Genomic DNA, 16,679 nt, shown 5'->3' with positions numbered 1-16,679 from the left:
AGTTTGGGATGTAAATGTCAGTTGAAAGAAAGCTAGAGAATAATTTAGGGACTGAATAACACAGTGAACCCAGAGGTGGAGGAGATTGTGGAGGAGATTGTGGTTAATAGTACAAATGCAAGAATGTCCTTCCTGAACTAGAACAGATGGATGTCATTATTGTAGGGTGCTGGGAATGTGGAGAAGCATAGGAAAAATACAATTAATGTAACCTATGGACTTATAGTTAACAGTAACACTGTAATATTCTTGCATTCATGCTATTGTAGAATTTGAGAGAGGTTCAATTATTTGCGTATAGAGAGGCCAGGACTCAGGAATGATTTTGAGAAGGAAAAATGGTTTATTGATGGCCAGTTGGACTCGGGCGCTTTCTATTTCAATTCCGAGCCCTGAACAAGACTTTTGAGTACCTTTTATACAGAGAGAAAAGGTTAAATGGTCCCTTTGTTTCAGTTCTCAATAGGCTTGAATTAGCATATATATCTTCCACACCCTAGGTAAGCTTTTAGCATTGACTTCATACATTCTAGATAAGCTTTTAGCATATTTGGTTTGCATTTCCCCTGAATACTTAAAGTTTATATAGACCTTGCATTGTTAAACTGTTTCCTGGGACTGGAGTCGTTGCCATGGTCACTAAGGGCAGGACTGCAGCCTCTTACTGTTTCACACCCACAAGTCAGACAGCTTAGGTTATCTCTGAAGAGACAAAGAGCCTCCCACTCATAGCCCACATCATTTCCCCCCTTTGCCAAATTTTAACTTGCTAAGCTTTGGCATAATTATTGTTGGAGCTATGAGGTGGATGGCTGTTTGTTGTTTTGATTGACTATTTATCAGTCTTTAGTGTAGCATCCAGGACTTTGTTTTTAGAAGTTTAGAAGTTTTTATTCTGGATAGCAGAATCCTTGGGCGGGGCCCCCCTGCAGTCATCCTGGGGCGCTCACATGGATTTCCAGTCAGGTTCCAGATCCATCTATTAATTTTGTTTTACCCTTAAAGAGTTTACACCTTCAATCTAAAGGGGATGCTGAAGGGAGATGATATCTTTTCTGTAACTGCTTCCTGCTGGCCATGGACTGTAGTCATTGCCTAATAAGGTATAAACCTCTTATTTTATTTTAACTGGAAGAAGATGTATCTGGCATTCTGTATGAAGTTGGATGAAGTTTTCATATGGTTAATAAGATGTTCACTCTGAAAGAAATAAACTTAATTAAAAAATTGGAATACCCATTTTTAAAAGAGGACATTGCATTACAGAGGTAGACAAGGTTAGGTATCTATAAAGATGGCACCCCTTTCTAAAAGCTGGTGGGAAAGTATAAGTCCACCTTATTCTATAGACATGTTTATTAACTGTTTAGAAAATGAATTTATTAGGAATTTAACATGTCCAATATACCTTTGCACTTGATTCAAAATAGAAAAGATAACATTATAATTATTAGGCATATATTTAGTACAGGATAAAAGTACAGCACTTAATATTAACTAATGTATTACTTAATGCATAAGGATTCAAAGTTGCAATTATTAGTTTTAAGTTTCAGGTTTGTAATACTTTACATGTTATCTCTCCATGAGAGCAGGCCATAATGCCAATTGCGTTTAAGTTTTACTTACAGTATCCTGGTATCATGGCTCCATTTATCATGTTCTTCACGCAGTGAGCAAGTGGCAGCATCGTTGATCCTAGAGAGATTTTCCAATATTTTACTAGCCTGGTGCATCATGCTCTCTGGCACTATGGAACAGTGCCAGTCTGGAGGCGATGTCCATTGTATACTTGGCTGTACCGAGTCATCATTGGCTGCTGCAGGAAACTTGAAACTGCAACGTAGTTTCCACCGACTTCAGGAGCAGAACCAGAGGATAATATAGCAAATATTTTAATTGAGGGGTCAGTGACCAGCCTAGCCAATAACTCACATGGAGAGGCAAAATGTAATGTATACAAGGCCTGGTTTGAATGCACAAAAGAGTTTGATAATTTTAAAGTTTATTCCTTGTTTATATATATATATTTTAAACAATTTAATGCAACACATCATATATCAAATGACTGTTTACTTACACAATTTTACCATGATGATAACAGTAGGTACTTTACTTTAGTAATAGAGGGAAAAAATTATTTTTCATTGTTAAAATGAAAACAGAAGATTCCCAATAGAATCAAGATAACTTTTATTACCATTTATTTAAATATGTACCTTGTGGTGGCCTTCAGACAGGTTTTATTATCACGAAGTTATTTTTTGCAACTAATACCAATCTAAGTTTTTAGTTAACAATGACTTCTAGAACTAGAACTATTTAAACGTTTTCAATTTGGAAGATGTTTTACAAACTCTTTACAATTGACTATAACCACATTGACTAGCCACCTCATGTTTAAATAAACTTATTAAATTACAATTACTAACCAATGAAATTTACTCTATTTATTTAAGAGAGCATATCTACAATTTTTTCCTTTAGTCTAATTTCACCATTGTGAACTTACAATTTTCATTACTCTAAAGATTTCATACATATAATGTTAATTTAGTTTATAAATTAACTATGGGAGATTACACTCAAGTTAAATAAAATTGAAACCATTATAGTTTATGCAAGGAATGTTCTTTTTTTCCCTTACAGGAAGCTAAAAGCTTCTTTTCTTTGTTTAAGTTATGAAAATGAATAATTTAAGAGCATACTGACTACCAGGTTTTAAAACACATTACACAATTACTTAATTTGTTTAATCATAATCCAGGAAAGATCTCTCTATAGTTTTTATGGACTTTCCTTTACTTACTGAAATTTGTTAATAGAGCCACTAATTATCTTTATTTTGTTGGAAAGAAATCTTATGGAAGAAAATAAGGCTTACCAGATTGTGGAGAAGAAAAGAATTTATTCTCAATCTTGCAAGAAGGGGCACAGAGCCAGATATGGCTGGCGCCCCGAACAAAGAAAAATGACACAATTTATACCGTTAAGCCTAGCACGCAAGCTCTTCCTCTGTTTCTTTATAGATTGGATACTTCAGAAGTTACAGCTTATCTAAGAAGAATTAACTTTCCCGCGTAAAAGTTTGTGATTTAACTGCTTCTTCTATCACATTCCAACCATTTTAGTTTTTACCTGCTCCCCTTTGTCAAATAAGGAATAGAATTTAGTGCTGAAATGGCACCGACCTAGCTCTTTCTTGGGCATCCTTCCACTGCCCATAGGACTGGCCTAAGCTGATCTCTTCCGCTGCTGTCCAACTCGGGAATGGGAGACTGAGGCAGCAGGCTGCCAGGTTACACCAATCAACATTTTTTTCCCTTATATGAAAACTAACCTAATCTTTTTTTTTTTTTTTTTTCATTTTATGACTGACAAAAGGTTTAAACTGGGAAATTACAGAGCAAACTGATTCTTAATTCCCTAGCCTAGTAGATAGGTTTAATCTGCCACACCTAGTCTTGCCTTTAAAACTCTTGCACAGAGGAGGCCCTTTCCCAATTGTTTCTATAATCAGATTTCTGTATGACTTTTTCATCCTGCTTAGTTTAATTTGGGCTTTAAGAATATTTATTTACATATATAACTGCATATTTAATTTTTAATAATTTGAATAGAGCTCTTTTAAGAATTTTCATTTGTTAATTTGATATTATTATCTTGATGTATGAAGACATACACTGAGCAAATGGGCAGATACAAAGAATTAGACACAGAAACACAACTCACTGATGTTACTTATAATTTGCATTATTTTATATACTGTTTAGCTTAATTTGGGGTCCAGAAATATATATTACTTATATAACTGCATATTTAACTTTAACAATTTGAGCAAATAGGCAGACATGAATAGTTTGACACAAAAACATAACTTTAGTTACTTTAAACTTCTAATTTTTATAAAACAAGTGTGACTGCAAAACATTTCAAAGACTCCTGAAACTTTTAATTTGCACTATGACTATGCAGTTTTAAACTATGACCATGCAGTTTTACACAAGAATCTTTCTTAATTAATGGATTGTAACTAAAATGATCTCAATGCTTTAGCACCATTTTTTGTTCCAGAACTTTATATTTTACTTTGACTCTATCATAATTTTGGATAAACAACAAGATTAATTTTATATATATTTACTGAGGCTATTTGAAGCCTCAGAGAGACACACTGGTTTCTCTCATGAATTGCCACTCTTCGGAACACTGACTGTCAAGGCAGGAGACTTCTCCCCTACCCCCCTTTTTTTTTCTGTTTCTGGAGATAATGAAACTCCAGTGGTCGTTTAACTTTATCCCATCAGGCAGCAATTTATTTAGTTTACACTTGAATTCATGAGAGAAAGGGTTACTAATACCAGGACAGGAGACAGGGATGTCCCAGCTCTTCTCTGGCCTGTAGGGGCAGAAGCTATTATGAAATAACCATAGGCAAAGGCAAGGGGCGAGGTTAGGCTTGAAGTAACCATAAACAAAGGAAAGGTTAGTTTAGAATTTACACTTAAATAATAGTTTCAGGCTAAATTCACCCAGCTATAATTTCAGTTATTATCTTTTCACTGTTTTATAATATCAATGCATTTATAAATGATTTTAACTCTTAGTTACAGTTTTATTGATTTTTTAAAAAACTTTTTAATTTTATAACACCTTTACACACCTTTCATTCAACTTATAACATATTAAATGAACTTAACTATAACTTTAATTTTTCTTTTAAGGTAAAAGAATAAGTCTCTTGCAGTTAGTTTGAAATAAAAAGCTACTTTTCAGGATTTGATTTCTAGAACATAATGTTCTTTTAAAAGAGATAAGACTCTTTAAACACTGAGGAAATGATGAGGTTAAAGCATAAGAAGCTATTTTGATAAAACAGATTTTCTTTGTATATTGATCTTACACAATTTTAATCATAAAAATTTTCTTCTACAAACTTTCTACATTTTCAGTATTCATTCAGGCTTTGTCCCACACTCTACTTTTTCCAATAATCAATCATTTTATCTTAGGACAAAATCATCTTCTCTTTCCTTAACAATAAAACACATTCCATGTATCCCACATACTAAGTTACTAGGCAAATTTCTTACAACATATAATTGCCATTAATACTAAACAAGCTTGTTAAAATAATGAACTTTTCTTCACTTTAAATACTTAGTAGCATGTAATACCAGAAACAGTTTTTTGGAAGCAAGTTGGCAGGGGAGGCTGGCTGCCGACAAGTTTTCTTGTTATAAAATTACCTTTTATTATTATTATCAATTCAGTTTTTGTTTAATAATGACTTTCTGCAATTAACCATTTAAATACCTAAATTTAAACAATGCTTTGTTAAACTTTTATAATTATTTGTACTTTTAAGACAAATTTTACCTTCACAGAACACATTCTCTTACTTAAAGTTACTACAATACCTTTTAAGAACCTGGGCAGAATGCAAACATATTTTGGCTTTGACACCCTAGGGAGGGAACTTTACTGCATTTATTCTGATTCTGCTTTTCACTCCTTTCACTTCCCTCCCTTCCAGGCAGTTGGGTGCACAACAATTAAATAGGAATGTGGCTTATGAATAGAAGGTGTGGACTCACAGGAAAGGGGCAAGCCGCTCCCCCCTTTCCAGCTTTCAGGCCAAAATGGGCAGACAGAACCTACTCAAATTCGGCAACTCTCCCAGGGACCCAGCCACCCTGACTGGGGCAGCCCCAACAAACTTGGGTGCATGACGAGGACACAGATGGCCTCCAAGCCCTGGCAAAGGGGCAGACCAGAGACAAGACAGCAGAGCATGCACAAACATCTAGACTCCGCAAACATCCAGACTCTTCAGTTTTGTCCCATAATCATTTCACCCCCTTGCCAATGGCAAGGGAGGGTTTCAGCTCAACTGAATTCTACTTTACATAACCACACAACTCCAACACTAGCATTGAGCTGACACAGACAGAAGCACAAAGGTCACTAATCTGAACCACAAATTTTATATATATTTTTTCAGCATGGCTGCCTCCACAGCCATCACAAACCTTAGAGTTTTAACATTTGGTATAAAGGGAATTCATTCACAATTTAGCACCATAACGAAAGATTTCAGCTATACTTTTTCCACTCTTTAACTTTGCACCTAGACCAAGCTCCACTAGAAAAGCCAATCCATTTTCCTGTAGCCAAGTTTGTTTTTTTTTAAATCTAGACCAATTTCCAGGATGTTAGGACTTGAACTTATAAACAGCCCTTTTTATTAAAATCAAGCCTCTACTCCTTTAGTGGATATAAGACCAGTACCAGATTCTAACATGTAGTTAGACAAACCCAAAACACCAGGGCTTTTTCCCAATTTTTCTCCAGGACATTAGGACTCAAACCTATAAACAACCCTTCCTATTAAAATCAAGCCTCCACTCCTTTAGTGGATATAAGACCAGTACCAGATTCTAACATGCAGTTAGACAAACCTAAAACACCAGGGCTTTTCCCCAGTTTTTCTCCTTATTCCAGACCTAGAGAGAATGGCTTCCCCCCAATTTTCTGGGGCTACTAGGGTTCTTTTGGGAGATGATCAGCCTTGCCTTCTTAGCAATTAAAGCTAGGGCTTTCCAGACTGTGCTCACCTGGGGAATCTTACCTTCTTCCATGTTCAGAGTTCTTTTTCATTCCCAGAATCTTTCTCTTCAGACCTTCCATTGCCCTCAATTTTTGTTGGGAAGATTCTGGTGGAGCCCACATCTTTTCTGGATTAAATTTAATCCAGGGGCACCCAGATTTGGGGTTCGCCTGAGTCCTCCCAGCTTCCTCAGGGATTTGGAAGGGGCAGCAAAATGATACCATCTCTGGCCTTCATTTGCAGTCCCTTCGTGGTCACCAAAATGTTGTAGAATTTGAGAGAGGTTCAATTATTTGTGTATAGAGAGGCCAGGACTCAGGAATGATTCTGAGAAAGAAAAATGGTTAATTTATGGCCGGCTGGACTTGGGAGCTTTCTGTTTCAATCCTGAGCACTGAACAAGACTTTTGAGTCCCTTTTATACAGAGAGGAAAGGTTAAATGGTCCCTTTGTTTCAGTTCTCAATAGGCTTGAATTAGCATATATATCTTCCACATCTTAGGTAAGCTTTTAGCATGGACTTCATACATTCTAGATAAGCTTTTAGCATATTTGGTTTGCATTTTGTGGGAGTGGGAGCCACCGTTGCTAAGCCAACCCGGCAACAGGCGTGTGCACAGCCTGAAGCCGCAGTTCAGGGTGGCTGGAACGGGCGACCACGCCCTCAGCCTGGTACGGGCGAAGCGCCCTCAGCCTACCCGGGCAAGATACATCAATAACGGTCGCCTCCCACTATCTCCCGCCTAGCCTAACATCTGGTCGGCTCTCACTTCCCCTTTCCCCTCCCCCATTCCTAACCTCTCCACCTGCCCTCTGCCTAGCAACCACTTACATTCACCTATCAGGAAGCAGTACCCGCCCGCACCTATCAAATCTCTCCACGCAGTCCCTAACCCTATAAAGCCATATCCCCTTCCGCAATAAACCAGACTTGTGCCATCAGCCTGTCTCCGCAACTCCTTCCTGGGTCGTGCGCCCTCCACGCCTTCAGAGCCCCCGAGGGAAGCCTCAGCGGCCATCCGAGGCTTTCTTCCCCATGCCAGGGACCCCTCTCGTCCCCCAACGGGACCCCACTCGTCCCTTAACAGGAACCCCGCTCATCCCACAACGGGACCCCACTCGTCCCGCAACAGGGACCCCGCTCGTCCCATAACAGGGACCCCGTTTTGTCCCTCAGCATTTCCCCTGAATACTTAAAGTTTATAGACCTTGCATTTTTAAACTGTTTCCTGGACTGGAGTCATTGCCATGGTCACTAAGGGCAGGACTGCAGCCTCTTACCATTTCACACCCACAAGTCAGACAGTTTAGATTATCTCTGAAGAGACAAAGAGCCTCCCACCCATAGCCAACATCAATGCCACAGGTATACTGCATTAATAGTAGAGGGATATGGAAAAAAATATGCTAAATGTTCACTATGGACCATAGTTAGTGGTAATAGACTGATGATATTATCTCATAATCTGTAACAAATATCCCACAAATGGTAAAGGGTTGTTGTATGTAAATTCTACATATGTGCATGATTGCTTTTTAAGTTCATAACTTCTATAATAAAAATATATTTTAAAAAAATATAAGAAGAGGTGGTCAAAATAATTTGTGAATTTGGTAAGACTCCTTAGAAGTCCTGACACCTAAACTGAGTCCTGAGTTAGGAGTATGACTTTTCCTAGGCTATACGGGCAAGAATAGTAAAGACAATCATTTTTCAAATTTCAGGAATATGGAAAATTCAATTGTATTGATAATCTTGATAATCCATATTAAAAAAGGGAAGTAATAATGAAGGACAGAATAAATTTTTCTGAAGACAAAATATATGGACTTGGAATGTCATATGTAACTTTTCCAGAAATTCTTTTTTTTAATTTTTAATTTAAAAAAATATATATTTAGATAACATAAATGTGATATAAAAAAATATAGGGGATTCCCATATCCCCTGCTTCCCACGCCATGCACATTTGCTTCCATTAATAGCATCCTTCATTAATGTGGTACATACATCGCAATTGATGAACACATCTTTGAGCATTGCCACTAAGCATGGAATATACTTTAAATTGTAGTTTACACTCTCTCCCACAAAATTCTGTAAGTTATGGCAAAATATATAATGGCTTGTATTTCCTCATCATTCAGGACAATTCTCAAGTCCCAAAAATGCCCCTGTATTACATCTGTTTTCCCTCTCCCTGACCTTAGATCCTCTAGTGGCCACTGCCTCCACATTGATGATATAAGTTCTTCCATTGCTAAAATCACAATAAGTTATAGTAGAATACCAGAAAGTCCGCTCTAGTCCAAAGTTCATTCCCCAAACCTGAGGATTCTGGTATGGTGATGCTCATTCCACCTCTATTTGAGAGGAGTCTTCAGTCTCGTAGAGCTGATGGATGGGACTCTCTTGCTTGCAGTTGTAGGCTTTCTCAGTTCCTTGGTATGGTGGTTGCTCATCATTGCCTCCTTGTGATGGACCTTGATATTGATGACTGTGCTTATGAACCTTTGTTCTTAAAATTGAAACTTAGCATAGTATTATAGGGTGCCTAAGCATTACCTCTTGAGAGACTCCTTGTTGCTCAAAGGTGGCCTCTCTCTAAGTAGAACTTAGCATACAAATGCAGCATGAGACGTGACTCCCAGGGATGAGCCTCCCTGGCTTCTAGGGATTACTACCAAGCACCAACTAGCAATGCAACTGGAAAAAGACCTTGACCAAAAGGGGGAAAGGGTAAAGACAAATGAGTGTATATGACTAAGAGACTTCAAAGTGAGTCAGGAGGTCATTGCAGAGGTTACGCTTATTCACATCTCAGCAGGATCTCTTTGAATGCCAAATTAGACACTATCCCAAATAGTGGGGCTCCTGAGTGTTCTGGAAACACCTAAGCACTATGGTCAGGGTAGATAGCTCATGAGTTTTGTGCCTTGCCAGTGGGCCATACTTTGGGGTTTGTGCTCTGCACTGTGACAAAATTGGACTCACTTGTGGTTTCCCTGTACATGGTTTTCGACCCTTCTATTTGAACCTATAGTTGATGCTGGTGTTGATAGGTATATGTCCAAGAGACTTGAATCTTTGGACTGTCTATATATTAGCTGGGCCCTGAGCCTTGGTGAAGTTGCAATACATTGTCTCCAGTTCATTGGACTCATCCAGGACAAGTAACAGAAATTCTTTTCTAAACATAAAAGGTGAAAAAAAATAAAACCTCAGTGTGAGTAGAAATTATTATTTTGTTGCCCTCCCTGAACCTTAGATGAGTAAATTCAGGCATGGAAATACTATTTTTACAAAGACAATAGTTATTAATTAAAGTTTTATTACAACACAGTATTATTTCCTTAGCAGGCTAACTCTTTGGAAGGGAGGAAGTAGAATAGAGAAGGAATGGAGGTAGCCTGAGGCAGGATGTTTAGATTATTTCTGATAGTTTTACTGCTTCAAATAAACTATTTCTGATTGCACTAGCTTTATTAGATGCACCTACTCATGGCTACTCATGTATATTTCTGTCATAGGATATATGCTGTTTTGGCAGTGCCCATTTACTTATCAATCCATGGCCCCTATGTGCTCTTTGCAGGGCTTGGTACAACACATGCTTGTCATATGAATAAAGTCAATCAATGAGGAGTTGAACTAACAATCCTAAAGAAGTCTTAACTTGGAAATAAAGCTTTAGCCAATCACAGATATCTGACTCTTGTCCTTGTTTAATTTAGATTGTTTAATAAACTTTATTTCATGCTCATCCAGCAAAAAAGAAAGGCACAGGGAAGATTATGATCTTTGCATTTGCTGTTGTATTATATTGGAAACAAAAATATCAATACTGCTTTTTCCTTTCTTTAATACACCCTCACAGTTAGAGATACTGAGAACACCTGTTTAAATTACTGTAATATTGATTTCTTCACATTTATTTTCATTATGCTATGTCCTCAAGTCCTATTTACTTTTGAGGATTAATCTGAATACCACCTCAACAAGGTTCAGATTCATGATGGTGATTTATAGTTCTATAACATAATATAAATTTAGACATTCTAGTGGAAAACAAAGCAAACTTGTCTGACAAATAAAAACCTTACAAAGTAGCTTGTTTAAATGTAAAAATATATTGCTTAAAATTTTTTTATAAACTTGAATAGTTATAGGGATCTGAGACAATGTTCAATTTCTAAATAACTTTGCTTTAATATATGCCATTTAATGTTTATTAAAAAGAAGGAAAAAGCGTAAATATATGCCAATTAGTAATCCTGGTTTATTATGTTTAAAGTAATGATTCTGTTAATTGCTTCTCAACCAGATGCGACACATCAAAGATCTACGCTTACCCAAAACGTGGGAACAAATTAAGAACCCATCCACAAGGAAAAAATGATCTAAGTTTTAAGTATAAATCAACTCACACTCCTAAATATTAAAAGAATTGTTCAAGTTATATCAGTTTGATTTCAAGGGATACATATTCTTTATAATCTCTCTGTTGGAATTATAAAGGTAGAAGTAGTGTCAAGGTCAATTTTTGTCTTTTTCATCTTGAAAGCATCCTTTTAAATATCTATGAAGAAACTAGTATAAAATATAAATACCAGATATACAAATGTAGTTTAGGATAAATAAGTCATATAAACTAAAAATAGAGGAACTCACAAAGAATGTAAATAAGCTATTGAAGGGGTAAGAACATATCTATATATGTGCTGAAATTATTTGATAAATCAGTTGAAAAGGTAGAGGTATTAAAGTTAGACTCAGGAAATTCAATAAAACATGAAGGTTGGTCAGAAAGGAAAAAGGTGAAGAAATAAGGTATTTACTGAATCTACCCTGACATTTTAAATGTATAAAAACTAGCAAGTGTAAAAGAAAAATCAAACAAACATACTATTGGTCATGTATTCTATAAAGTAGCTTTTTCCTTTAGTTTTAAACTTTCCTTGAAAAACTCAAAGGCTATTGTTAATAGTCTACTTTTAAAGTATGAGACTATACATGCACACCCAAATCTCTTGTTCCAGTGATTACCAGAGAATAGATTTCTTTGAGAATCTGGAACAATCTATTTCATTGTTCTTTACTTCTCCCTTCTCTTTTCTCTTACATGGAATTTAAGAACTAAAAAACCTTCAGTAAGTTGGCATCTCACTTTAAATGACCTGAAAATAATGGTTTTCAAAATATTCTCCAAGCAGCACCTACATTAGATATAAATTCATATTCCTGGGCCCTACACCTGTTCTAATGAATCAGAATTTCTGGGGATTGAGTCCAGTTTTCCAAAGCTCTTCAGGAGATGTCTATTCACACTAAAGTTTGGGAAGATGATCACTTTTTAAGTTAAATTGTGTTTTATTAATAATATATTATATAACATGCTCTCTGTGCTTCTGGAAGTCTCATGACTGAGAAAGAGTAGGATTCAATCTAGAGAATATGGCCATCTTAAAGTAGAAATAAGTCATTTTTACAAAAATACACTGAATAGTAGAGAAGATATTTCCAATTCCATGTAAATTTGCCCTCCAGCATTCTTTGGAAGTAAAAGTGGGAGTGTTATCCTGGATCATTTAATTCATTCCAGCAGATTCTTTACCTCCTTGAAAGTATCGAGGAAGATTACTCTACCACCTTCCATCCACTACCCAGACCATATAATTAAAAGGGATGTAGAAGATTAGAACTAGGAAATTGTTATAGTAGTACAATAATATTTAACATTTTAGGTAATTACAGAGATTATCATTTCCTTAATTTTTCTACTGCAATTCTCTTTTATTCAGTAAATTTTATTGATTTAGGGTGGGGAGAATTCAATTAAATGGATGATTGGATTTTCAAATTTATAGCAGAAATAGTAGTTTGAAAATCAAAGTTTTAATTTGTAAGAACCAGACTTTTTGAAACAATAAAAAGGTTTTTTGAAAATCAAAAGGAAAAATCTTAAAAAGCAGTACATAAAATGTATATCCCCAATAGGAAATTATAAAGAAAATGCAAGATAACATAAAAGCTAGCTTTCCTTAATTAGTAGAAGAGGTAAACACACACACACACACACACACACACATTGTGAGGAAGGATCTGAAATGATCGAGGTTTTGTTTTTTTTTTCCATAGAAACAAATAAGAGGAGATCAATAAAAATGGACAGATTCAGATGTCTTCAAGAAGGTCTAGATCCCTGCAGCCTTTCTCTGTACTTCCAGGTTGAAAAGGTAGAATATCTAGAGAAATTCAAGGGAGGAATTGCATGCATTACTTCCAAAGGTCCAGCTAGGAAGATTGCAAGCCTTTTAAAGAAGGTGCAGTATGGTCTTCAGCACAGAGAAGAATGGTGCAAGTCAGGTGCTTAGGCCTATGACTCTGAGGGCAGCATGTTGGGGTAAAGCAAAAACATTCCAACTTGAGGGTTTTGAGGTGTAATGGTTAGGCTAATGTGTCAACTCCAGCTGGGTAATTGTGCCCAGTTCTTTGATCAAGCAAGCACTGGGCTAATTTTAATACAAAGACATTTAGGGACTTTAGTCATCAGTGAGTTCATAGATGGTTGATTGCATCTACAGTCAACCAAGGAGATTGCCGTCAGCAATGAATGATGTTTTATCCAATCAGTTGAATGCCATAAGGGAGAAGTGATTTCAGGAGTCAAAGAATATTTTCCAGCTGGACTTTAGACAGCCAGCATCTCCTGGGAACTCATCGAGGACCTTCAGTGGAGCCCCTGATTTGCAGTCTGATTGCAGAATTGGAATTTGGACTTGTGTATCCTCACAGTCACATGAGAGAATTTTATAAAATCTCAAACTATTTACAAATATCTTCTGTAGATTCTGTTTCCCTAGGGAATCCTGAGTAATGGGCGGGGGGGAGGGCCAGAGAAAATGGATGGAACTGAAGGTACCTGCCCTTCAAATAAGGAAAATGAAGAAAGTATAGACCAAATAACCAGATACACCAGCAGGATGTAATGATAATGAACAGACAAGGAGAATTATATCCAAGCAGATTCCAGGGAAGACAGAGATTGACAGAAAACCAGATACCTGCTTCTGCAGCTATGTCCGACCATTACAGTAGTCATCCCTCAGGAACTTAGATTATGCTTGTGAGAAGTAAGTGTGAGGAACCCTAAATTTGCCTGAGCATTTGTTTGATCATTGAACTATAGTAAAAATGAAATTCATATTTGTTACATTAAAGCTGTAGCCTGTAGCACTGAGTTTTAAGATTGAAATTTATACCTTCTCAACATAATAAGATTATCCAAAGAAAATATACAGTAAAAAATCAGATAATTTTTCTTTACAGATTTTCCATTTATTCTGCTTCATAGCTTGGGTTCATTTAGATTTATCAGTGTATGCCTATCCAAAGAGAAACGCCCCCTTGAAGCAAACAGAAGGTGAGTACAAGAGGAATTATGGGGAGAAATATCAATAATAATGCCTAACTTGGACCATAAAGTAATGTAGAACAAGAATTGATGCCAGATTCCATACCTAGTAGCAAGTCTAGATGTTATCAGCCATAATATGGGAATAATATCTACCTTGCAGGATTGTATGGAGTATTAATGGCAAAATAAATATAAAGCACTTAAAATGGTGTCTGGTACACAGCAAATATTTAGTCTTATTATTCTTATTGCTTTTGTCATTATTGTTTCATCAATTGATATTTTTAGAACCCAGTGTCTTGCTTATTATTAACAATTCTTATGGTTAGCATAATAAACAAATGGTATAACTTAATCATTGCTCTGTATTGAAAATTTCTTCCTGAAAACAAAATTTTGTAACCCTTACAAAAGCAAAAACTTACATTCATTTCTAAAATGCTATCGGATGTGGTTTTTCATGATAGATAGGTAGATAGATAGATAGATAGATAGATAGATAGATAGATAGATAGATAGATAGATAAACAGATAGAAAAATTCTTTCACCTATCACTCTGTTCCAACTGTCACTACTTTGGTTCAGGAGGGAATGATCCTGATATAAGATCTAGGTAGCTATAATAGCACATTTCTGAACCTAAGAAGTAACAGAAACACATTTTAGATTTATCTATTAAAGAAATGTCCCATGAAGGTATGTATGGGTAGATAATCAACTGATGGAAGCAATAATCCTATGGAAATCTTTACAATTTATTTTAGATACAGCTCTCAGACTGATTAGTTCCTTTTATGATTTCACCCTTGAAAATATACACTATTTTCTTTGTCATTGTTGCATGACATTCCATTTGGCACTCAGTTTATTTTTAGTAAGACTATCAAAGTATTTTTAACTGGACTGCTACTGCACTTGAACATGGAATTTTGTAACCTGATTTACTGCACTGAAGAAAAGAAGAAACTTCTAACAAATGGGAAATTACAAATCTAGACCTACCCAAACTTGCACTGGTAATTATTTTTATTTCCTTAAATGCAGCATGGTTCAATTATAGTTACAGATATCTAACATTTATTTGATTTATGTGTTGTTTTACACAGAGGATAAGACGACATATTCTGTGAAAGTGTTTGAAAATTAGCTGATCTCAAATTATTTTTCTCTGAAAGATCTTTACAGAAGACACAAAATTTCTTGCAAAAAAATGTAACATTAGTTTCTTGGTATAATGTTAAAATATTTGGAATACTGCTGAGTATAGAGATTTCAGAATTATATGTTACGTATCTAGTATTTAAAAACTAAAAACTGACAACCAGAGATTGCTGTAATTAAAATGCAATAAAATAAAATGAAATAAGTCAAATATATTCTTCCAATTAAATATATTATCCAGTATCAAATGGGTTCTTAATTACTACAATCCAATATGATTGCATTTTAAATATATATCTGCAATTTAAACTCACAATCTGTAATTAAAATTAAGTATTGTGGAATTCAGAATAAAAAGCAGAGTTTTGATTATTTGTATGTTATGATCTGTATCTACATTTGTATCTACATAACTATGAATCAATCTCATTTGGTTTTCTTTACCAGAGGAATGGAAGAAGAAAGTCAGTGAATCTTACGTTACCATACTAGAAAGATTAGAAGATGACCTGCAGATCAAGGAAAAAGAACTTACAGAACTGAGGCATATATTTGGGTAATGTTGTCTGAGCTATTGTTTCTTTATATGTAGTCCAAAATTGTCTTCATTATTAATCTTGTTTTTAGATACATCTCTATGCTTTTTAAAAACACATTCAGCTTCAGATGTAACCAGTCATGGACTAAACCTTAGAATGTAAGGCTATCTTGACTACTCATATAGTCCCCAAACTGTAAACATCCCATATCTTTAAAATATGTCTTGTATCAGTAAAATTTTAAAAAGGGAAGAATGTAAGGGCTGGTCTATGAATACAAGCTGTTGCTGATCTGAATATTCTTCTCTGGAATTCAATCATTTTTGTAAGTCATGGTAGCACAAACAGCAAGACTACTCTTTCCAAATGGTGGTAGCATTGTTCTCTTCAGACTACTAAGGAAAGTCCAATTTTAACAACACCTCTGGTCTCTTGACATTTAAAGGCTGGCTCTTAATGGAGCTCAGTAACATTCTGCCCCTCAACAATCATATAACATGTAATATTGGCTTCAGGCTTTCAGTGGGTTTTATTCCATGGTAACAAGAACAAAATAATCTGGAATAGTATCACATTCTTGGAAGATACAAAATGTTCCAAAAAGTGGGGCAAGCCCATTACACAAATAAACAACCTTCTGGCATTGAATAACTATATGCCGTTTGGAGGGTCAGTGAAGTTAGTTGCCTGACTGAGTTAAAGTTCCATGTGGTCAATTAGCCACGTTCACTTTGAGCTTGTGTTGTTTGTATAATGCACTTGTGGCAAGGAACTCCCTCTACTTTACTTGGAAAATGTATAAATCAAGGAGCAAATAACATTTCTTGAAAGAAAAGTTTATATATAGCAAAAAAATCAAGCTCACATATCTGGGAAATAAAATCATCCATGAATAATATATTTTATATGAAATTTGTCAGTGGAGTTAATAAGGCCTTCACTAGTGTTTA

The 16,679-nt window shown here is 35.6% G+C and overlaps 1 protein-coding gene across 2 annotated transcripts in view; it reads left to right on the top strand.

The window, feature by feature from the left end:
* TNNI3K (TNNI3 interacting kinase) overlaps window positions 1-16,679 on the top strand; it is a 423,099-nt gene that overhangs the window by 88,256 nt on the left and 318,164 nt on the right. Inside the window, exons 1-2 of one of the 2 annotated variants that reach the window (XM_058303360.2) lie at window positions 14,894-15,045; window positions 15,638-15,746. In XM_058303360.2, the coding sequence (XP_058159343.1) occupies window positions 15,006-15,045; window positions 15,638-15,746 (149 nt within the window). In that variant the 5' untranslated portion in view covers window positions 14,894-15,005. Of the gene's footprint in view, window positions 1-14,893; window positions 15,046-15,637; window positions 15,747-16,679 lie in introns of those variants that run through there. The other variant, XM_058303361.2, reaches the window with a different exon arrangement.

This window comes from Dasypus novemcinctus, chromosome 9, assembly GCF_030445035.2.
Source record: "Dasypus novemcinctus isolate mDasNov1 chromosome 9, mDasNov1.1.hap2, whole genome shotgun sequence".
NCBI classification, from domain to species: domain Eukaryota; kingdom Metazoa; phylum Chordata; class Mammalia; order Cingulata; family Dasypodidae; genus Dasypus; species Dasypus novemcinctus.
This window is presented reverse-complemented; position numbering and strand designations above follow the sequence as displayed.